Below are 7,974 nucleotides of genomic sequence, written 5' to 3'. Positions count from 1 at the left end.
AGCAGCTGCTGTTTAGTTATGTCTGAGTTCATGAGTTTTGTTGTGTGTGTGTGTGTGTGTGGTGGGGGTGCTGAAACCGGTTTGCAAAAAAAAAAGGGGGTTTGACCAAAAACGGCTGCAATTCACACCACCCCTCACGGTATCTCGTCTTCTCAACGAAACCGAAAGGGTGAAGTCGAGTGATTAATATCAGACAGTTTCCCTGACTTGATCAGACTGGAGTTTGGTGAAATCCTAAGCCGAGCGCCAGAGATCCATGACGGGACAGGGAATTGGAGCAGCAGTGACTATGGTGATGTTGGGAGCAACAGAGCACCACATCGGAAGTCTACCCGCCATTGCGTTAACCTGTCCACCGGAGGAAGTTTAAAAATACCCGGGGGGGTGGGGGGGGGAAGGGGTTTGGAGACGATGAATGCGGGTCGGATGAGGAGTAATTCATCTGATCTCCCTACTACTCGTAGAGCTGGCTTTGCTCGTCTGATGATCCTGCAGTAGAACATGATAAATGGTACGTGGGGTTTTAACATCTGGTGCGTATTTACGCATCGGCTGAGCTCTTTATTTAGTAAGTTGCGCATGCTGTTTCAGCGCAGTTCAAGCTGAGGCGTGCTGTGCATCCGAGCAGGAGCCGATTCAACAATGATTCATGGTCTTTTGTTATTAATCTAGAGTGCACTTTTTTTCATTATCTTTTACACCTCTACATCTCTCTCTTTCATAGTGTCTGACTGGAACTCTACTCCGCAGTGTCCTGTTGCTTCTCTTGTTGACCAACTCTTGTGGTAAACATACATGTGACTATAAAGAAATCCTGGGCTCCTACAGAGAGGTCATCTTCGTTGAGCTGCAGAATCTGGTATGTGAACACTGTTTCAGTTATATCTTTGTGATTATGCGCGCTTCCTTTCTGCCATGTTGTTAATGGTGTTATTTATTTGCTCCATTAACCCTGTCAGTGACAGCTAGAAATTAAACATGCGACTATAGCAGCTGTGTTCCAGTCTTTTCCAATTTATTCATTGTACCATTTAAGCTATTTTTCCCTAGCCTGGAAATCCTGACCCTGATATCTTGAACGATAGAGGGTCTGGCGACAATCAATAGTAATTTCCAACTCTAGGGGCGGCTCCTACTCGTGCATTTCAAATGCCACTGCACGCAGTTGGATAGCACTACAACCAATCAGAGCGATGCACAAGTGACGTAAGCCCCGTTCGTTTAGCGAACAGCTGTTAAACTGTTCAATTAAACGTTTGCCGTTGTCTGTCGGCAAAACAGAACATTCCACTTACTTGCTAGTGAAAGCTATGAGTCCCGTCTTCCAATTCGTTAAGGGTCGAGGCCAAAGCAGTCTCAAACTCACACAACATATCCGCAGCCATCTTTGATGTTTACTATCACAGCTTCGACGTCGCATGCACGTCACTGTCGTCATCCGGTTACGTCCTCCCCAGAGCACCATATAAAGGGCTCTGGCGCGCCCATATTAGATAGAACCAATTGAAACGTTATACCAGATTTCTGGTAGTCTTGATAAGCTTCAACGGAGCGTCTCCAGACCAACACGCGCAGCAAATTTAATTTGCCAGCGCCTAGTGGCAGGTCTGGGAATGCCAGGCTAATTTTTCCCCTCTGTTGAACGAAAGGCAATTTGAATTACTCTTTGTACCATAATCTACATTTTGTCGTTTTCATGCAGAATTTGACTGGCTCTTTTAACACCTCCAAAGAGAGAGACCCCTGTCCCAAAGTAAAGGTAAATTGCATGACACTGTGCACACTTTCAGCACCATGGACAGGGTAATAATGAACATTCCAATTTGTGCAGATGTTATATTGTGGGTGTCACATAATCTGTGGGTGCCTTACATTTGAAAAACAATTGGAAAACTGACAGGATGAATTACCCTTAAGGGAATTATTACGTGTAACTTCAATATTTGTCAAGTTACCTTCAGCAGATGAGCAAGATGGGCTTTTTGAAATACTGTTTAAATTTTCTTTACTTTTTCGGCCATCACATTGCAGACACGACGCATCCTGGTTTCCATCTTTGGTATGACACAGCAGATTCGGTGTCAGAGGAGGGGCAAGCTGCTGTCTGACCTGGAAAAGCCACTTGAGAGAATGGAGCAGCTAATCATTCACAACTGCAGCCCTACTTATCTGGTGAGAAGAAAGACTGTAGAGAGCTACTTGAATAAATACATCTATCAATGTTCCATATTCCCACAACAAATGGGGTCTTAAAAATAAATAAAAAGAATAAGGAACAATGGAAAGATATCTTACTCCTTTTTAATCTTCCCATATAAAAAAAAAACAAATAAAGGGTGCGGGCTAGAGGAATAGTTATCAGACCGTCGGATCTATATACAGTATGAAGACATAAACACCCTTAATGATGTGACCACCTTAATAAGAATGGTATAGAAGCAGATTACTTCTGAAAAGCGAAAAACATTTTGCTGCATAACAATACTTCTTCTGGTTGCATGCTTTCAGGGGAAAAGTGCCTCTTGTTCAGCTGTCAAGAAAATACAAGGAAAGAAGAGAAAGAGGCGCAGGTTAATCAAGGTTATCAAGACGCTTATAACTTGTTGGCAGAAACTCCAGAGCTCCCTCTCAAAGTAGGAATTACACATCTTCCTCATCATCCAATGACCCACTGTGTTTATAGTTAACCGATTTGTTTTGCAAATGCAACATAATACATTTTTAGGCAACTGTTGTAAGCCACATGTTCTCAATGTTCTGTGTATTAAAAACTATATTAGACTTTGCATGTCAGCACTAGTAACCATTGATAAGCTAAACAAATCTGCAATGCATTTAAATAATTTCTGATTGTACACATTTTCCAAGGTCTATCTATCTTGTTGTAGCAACCGTTGTTTTCTTTGTGTAGGCTAGTCATACCCATGAAATGTTCCTCTGTTTTGGAGTTTATGCAGTATAATAAAATGTTTTTTAAATGCCTGGTTTCTACTCACATTACATCTTGAACTGTGATCTTAACTGATGATCCTACTTATTTCTATTTTAAGTGGTTTTGATGGTGTGGGTGTAGTAGTAGTAGCTTTTATTTATTTATCCTTAATTAACATAATCAATTACAACACTAGACAGCTTACAATTAATTGCAAAAAAAGGAAAGACAGTGAAAAATTATAGTAATTTTAAATAGTTAATTAAAATAAATAGTAAGATGACTTTATGTCCCCCTCAACCTTGTATTGGTTCCTCCTGCATTCAATAAATCCTTGTAACGAGATACACAAAAATATCTATATAGACATATAGATATGTTATAGTTATTTAATATTATAATCATATCAATCATGCATTTTAAAATTAGATGACAGCCGCGCTTAAAGTCATTAAAAATAGCTTTGTGTTGGCTTGAAGTAGAGCCCTTATCGTCATAGAAGCGGAACGATTATACTTCAGAGCTGTTTCCGTATGGAGCAGCAAATATGTTGCACAGCCTCGACCAAACGATTTCCTGACGATACGAGGCATCAACAACAACAACTAGCTACATCCTCGTGGTAAATATGCACGTCTGCTTACACCCTAACACAAATGTACGCTTTAAACTGGCATATTTAAATGTTTTATTTCAGTTGTATTTTCTCGCTTGCGTCTTCTAAAACAAACAAACAGAATCCAACCGAAACACGACTGTTTTAACTGTCGTACATTTTTGGAGGCAAAGCTACAAACTGTTCTAAACATGTGTGTGTTACAGCTGTAATAAGAGGAGTATAGTTATTGCGTTGCCCGGTGTGTTTTTGTGAACTAGTTTGAGTGAATGAAGTAGTCCCTGCCCTGACAGAGCAGCCATGGCCAACAGCAGCAGCAGCGTTGTAGACATGGATCCAGATGTTGCCCGGAGGCTGTTCGAGGAGGGAGCTACCCTGGTGTTGCTGGGCGTACCTCAGGGCACAGAGCTGGGCATCGACTGCAAGAGCTGGCAGGTTGGCCCGCGCTTCAAGGGCGTGAAGATGATCCCGCCGGGCCTGCACTTCCTCCACTACTGCTCCGTCAACAAGCCGGACTGCGGAGCGGAAGTCGGCCCAAAGACGGGCCTTTTCCTCACCCTCAAACCCAGAGAGATCCTGCTAGCCAACTGGGATCCCAAAGAGGAAGACCTGGACTTCTCGGCCTCGCGGAACGAAGAGGAAGTGAGCCGAATCAGGGAGAACTTGAGGGACCTGGATCCTCACCTCGGGCCCTATCCGTACGAGGTGATGAGGAAATGGGTCTCCCTCTCCGACCGCGTGACCGAGGAGGTGGCCAAAAACCTGCAGCCCCTCACGGGTCGGATATGCGCCTTCAGCGACGTCATCCCCGAGGTCCAGTTGACGCACACCAAGGACCGGGCCGAGCAGCCGAGGAACGACACGGCCTGCCAGAGTATGAAAGAGGGACTCGACAGGCTGCCCAAGATGAAGCCGAGGGAAGGGACGGAGTTGCGCTTCTCCGTTATCCCCCAGAAGTCCTACCCTCCGGGGGCTACGCCGGCCGAGATCACCCGCTGCAGCATGGACCTGAGCTACGCCCTGGAGACCGTGCTGGAGGAGAACTATGGGCAGCAGCCTCTCGACCTGCTAGGTATGCTAATATTAGATGATCAAAATAGCTCACACACATAAACATTTTATTCATATATTTATGTAAATGACATGTTTTTTTTATCTTCCTTCCCCAGGTGAGATGCAGTTTGCATTCGCGTGTTTCCTGATTGGAAGTGTGTACGAGGGCTTTGAGCACTGGAAGCGTCTGCTGGCTCTGCTGTGTCGATCGGAGGAGGCCATGCGTAAACACAAGGAGCTCTACCTGGGGCTCATCGCTGTGCTTTACCACCAGCTGGGAGAAATCCCGCCAGACTTCTTCGTGGACATCGTGTCTCAGGACAACTTCCTCACATCCACGCTGCAGGTAGAGGCCCACTCCTTGGAGAAACACACAAAGTTAGGACATGATGGAGTGTTGTGTAGTGTGTCAGTAGAAGCCTAATCAGGATGTATATGTGCTTCTCATATAATTAACCGTAACTCTAGCTGAGGCACAAAGCTTGATTCTTTCAATATGTGAAAAAAAGAATCCCAAAAAAACAATAAATATTAGGAATTAGTTTTTTGACTTATAATTATCTGAATAACTGTACACATTCACTGTTGTCAGTGTGAGTTATTTCTGAAATGAGTAACATATATAAGACAAGTTCAGTCTTAGTGAAATAAGCCCTTATCAAGTGTTTCTAGAGTAGCAGGGTGGTCCTATGTGTCCTGAATATCTCACAGTTACACATGTGGTCTTACTTTTTGGCGTTAAGTTTTTTTATCCAGGAATTGCACCTCCTGAATTAGACAGACCTTAAGAGCTGTCTTAACCTGTTAGGAATTCCCCGGGGGTAAAGATGATATGACATTTTTACACAGAGTCCAGTTGGGGTGAAATTTTAGACTGTAGATTACTTAAAACAAACTCTCTCAACCTTTTATTTTTTATTTTTTTGTATGGTTGATAATTAATTCCACTTTTTATTGACTGGAGTCTGACGCCATTGAAATTGATTCATTTCTGAGTTGTATGTTCCTGTATCTTGTAATCAAAATATCTAATGCCATGTACCAAACTTGCAATTTTTTTTATAAATATGTAAATTTCAAAAACAACAAAAAAACTCTTTCAGCAATGCAGGGTTCACACAGACACAATTTGATTGGTTGGCCATCTTTTCCTTCCTATATTTACAATGATAAACTGTTCCATTGTTTGTCTTGTATTCACACAGGACTTCTTCCAGTTTGCCAGTGGTCCTGGTGTAGACGGGACACTGCGTAAGAGGGCAGAGAAGTTCAAAGCTCACCTGACCAAGAAGTTTCACTGGGACTTTGACGCAGACTTGGATGACTGCGCTCCTGTGGTTGTGGACCTGCCTGAAGGCATCACAGTGGACTGAGACTCTGTGCACATGCCTTTTTAAAACCATAAGCACAGGACTGAAAGAATCCTTGGTATTCAACACCAGATTCAAAGGTTCTCAGAAGGCTTAAGCAAAACCCTAAAAAAAAACTGCACCACCACTGCAGTTCTACAGACTTTAAAATGACCACATGCTCTTTAGTTTTTTCCATAATGCCTGTAGTTCTATAACAGGGTGTTACATAATGGGCTGTACATTTTTTTTTCTTACATATGTGCAAAATGTGTGCCATGTTATGAAGAAAGAAAGCATTATTATTATTATTAAACCATCCTAAGTGGTAAGTCGTGGCACTGCTGCAGTTTACTACATGCCAGTGGTGCCCCCTGCTGGTGGTTTTCTTTTAGCTCAGCAAGAAAGTTGTCTTGCATTGCTTGACAGTAAGAACCATAGACATTATAATGTCTGGTAAGAACAGTAAGCACTTCCGTTACAACACATTTATTGCCAAAATCAACACTAGTGTTTTTGAAAGTCACTGTAGTTGGTTTACTAATGACTGTGCTAAAAAATGATCACCAATGATGGAGGTCTGTAGTGTTACCTTAAAACCTGACTACATGAGAATTCCAGATATGCAGGACTTAACTGAAAGAAAACAAAAGGATGGTATTGTGTGTTTGTCGTGATTCCACATTTGGTTATATTCAAATTAAATACTGTTTATTTACAAATCCTTGATAAGAAAATTACAGTGTTGGTTTGTATTGGTAAATTGTGCTCTTGAAGTAACTTGTATTTTTTTATTAAGACTTTTTTGATCCAAACTTGAATAAAAAACAAACGTTTGATACATAACTTCTTGTTGTTAATGCCATCTAATTGATTGTGAAAGCAAGTTTCAATCACCGACCGGAGTCATCTCTTCCTCCTCCATTAGATGGCGATCATGGGGTTTTTGTGAAGCCTCACAACTTTGGGCATCATTAGGATTAAGGATTTCAAGGATTTATGCAGATTTAAAAGCTGCTGTTTTATCATAGGTGGGAAGAACTCAAGTCTGGTCGGAACTCGCAGTGAGAACTGCACAACACAGCTGCCAGGGTGGACATCTTCTCTAAGCTATTTTTTATCTCAACAAAGATGATTTGTGAGAGATAACAGGTGGAAGAGTAAGTGGTGTGTACAGACGAACTATAACAAAATGACATGCAGTGTCTGTGTGTGTCTCTCTCTCTCTCTCTCTCTCTCTCTCTCTCTCTCTCTCTCTCTCTCTCTCTCTCTCTCTCTCTCTCTCTCTCTTCTTTGACAGTGATGGATGGGACAGGCCTTGTGTTAGCCTGTTGGTCAATTAATCCATTCACCCGTTCATTTCCCCTTTGCCCTTCCTGAACCTGTTTCCCTTTCCAGCCTGAAGATCTTTGCTTTGACATGTCTCGGCTCCCATCAACCCGACTATAACCATGAAGCCGCTGTGGAAAAAGGACTAAAGCCATCTAATGTAATTATGTGAATCAATGGGGAGTCTGGGCCTGTTGATGGACAATATGCCAAATGCCAATACAAGAAATCCATTCTCTTCTCCTGAAGACAGATGGTATTGTGAAATGGATAGTAATGCTAGGCTCATAAAACTTTTGAACCCTTTTCACACATATCTTTAGAAGAGGATCAGTCCTGTGTTAGTGGTCTGCTGAGTGAGACCACTGGGGCCCAGCCATGCGCTGGTTGTTACTTTCCTTTCAAATGCAATTAGATGTAGAGTAAAATGGCTTGGAGCATATGGTGGAAAAATATCGGCTCAACATGGAAGGGAATGCACGCCAATTATTCGTAGATTTATTTTTCCACTCTGGGGATGAAATACTGTACATTGTCAATGAAGACAGTCACAGAAATGACCCTGTTGGGACATCCTTGGCGTTCCAGTCCCTCCATTAGTGCTAGAATCACATTGTGCGGCAAGTCGGTGGACAACTCATCAAGAGTGTCTGTTGCTGCTGCTCGCACCCCTTTAAGCCCTCAAGTGAACGCCC

General features: G+C 42.5%; 2 protein-coding genes across 3 annotated transcripts; both read left to right on the top strand.

Annotated features, from left to right (window-relative positions):
* The first annotated feature begins 232 nt into the window (after positions 1-232).
* On the top strand, positions 233-2,930 carry LOC307253675 (uncharacterized protein). Its single transcript, XM_080031802.1, has 5 exons — positions 233-511; positions 725-859; positions 1,703-1,759; positions 2,032-2,172; positions 2,509-2,930. Exons 1-5 carry the CDS (start codon positions 509-511, stop codon positions 2,635-2,637), a joined length of 465 nt encoding a protein of 154 aa, XP_079887928.1. The 5' UTR covers positions 233-508; the 3' UTR covers positions 2,638-2,930.
* Positions 2,931-3,490: 560 nt separating this feature from the next.
* aar2 (AAR2 splicing factor) lies at positions 3,491-6,787 on the top strand. Of its 2 annotated transcripts, none has more exons than XM_080031432.1 (4): positions 3,491-3,554; positions 3,809-4,620; positions 4,718-4,947; positions 5,807-6,787. In XM_080031432.1, the coding sequence occupies exons 2-4, from the start codon at positions 3,849-3,851 to the stop codon at positions 5,972-5,974; spliced, it is 1,170 nt and encodes a 389-aa protein (XP_079887558.1). In that variant the 5' UTR covers positions 3,491-3,554; positions 3,809-3,848; the 3' UTR covers positions 5,975-6,787. The 2 variants fall into 2 exon arrangements, with proteins under 2 accessions (XP_079887558.1, XP_079887559.1); XM_080031433.1 differs by having other exon boundaries at positions 3,501-3,554; positions 3,842-4,620.
* Positions 6,788-7,974: the final 1,187 nt, after the last annotated feature.

The sequence above is a fragment of the Ammodytes marinus genome (genome assembly GCF_949987685.1).
Source record: "Ammodytes marinus genome assembly, chromosome: 7".
Lineage (NCBI taxonomy): Eukaryota > Metazoa > Chordata > Actinopteri > Uranoscopiformes > Ammodytidae > Ammodytes > Ammodytes marinus.
This window is presented reverse-complemented; position numbering and strand designations above follow the sequence as displayed.

Excerpts from the sequence above, each read along its gene's own strand:
- LOC307253675 (XM_080031802.1), top strand. Across the intron at positions 860-1,702 it reads TCGTTGAGCTGCAGAATCTG|AATTTGACTGGCTCTTTTAA; the intron begins GTATGTGAACAC and ends GTTTTCATGCAG. Across the intron at positions 2,173-2,508 it reads ACTGCAGCCCTACTTATCTG|GGGAAAAGTGCCTCTTGTTC; the intron begins GTGAGAAGAAAG and ends GCATGCTTTCAG.
- aar2 (XM_080031432.1), top strand. The coding sequence starts at position 3,849 with ATGGCCAACAGCAGCAGCAGCGTTGTAGACATGGATCCAGATGTTGCC. Across the intron at positions 4,621-4,717 it reads GCAGCCTCTCGACCTGCTAG|GTGAGATGCAGTTTGCATTC; the intron begins GTATGCTAATAT and ends TTCCTTCCCCAG. Across the intron at positions 4,948-5,806 it reads TCCTCACATCCACGCTGCAG|GACTTCTTCCAGTTTGCCAG; the intron begins GTAGAGGCCCAC and ends GTATTCACACAG.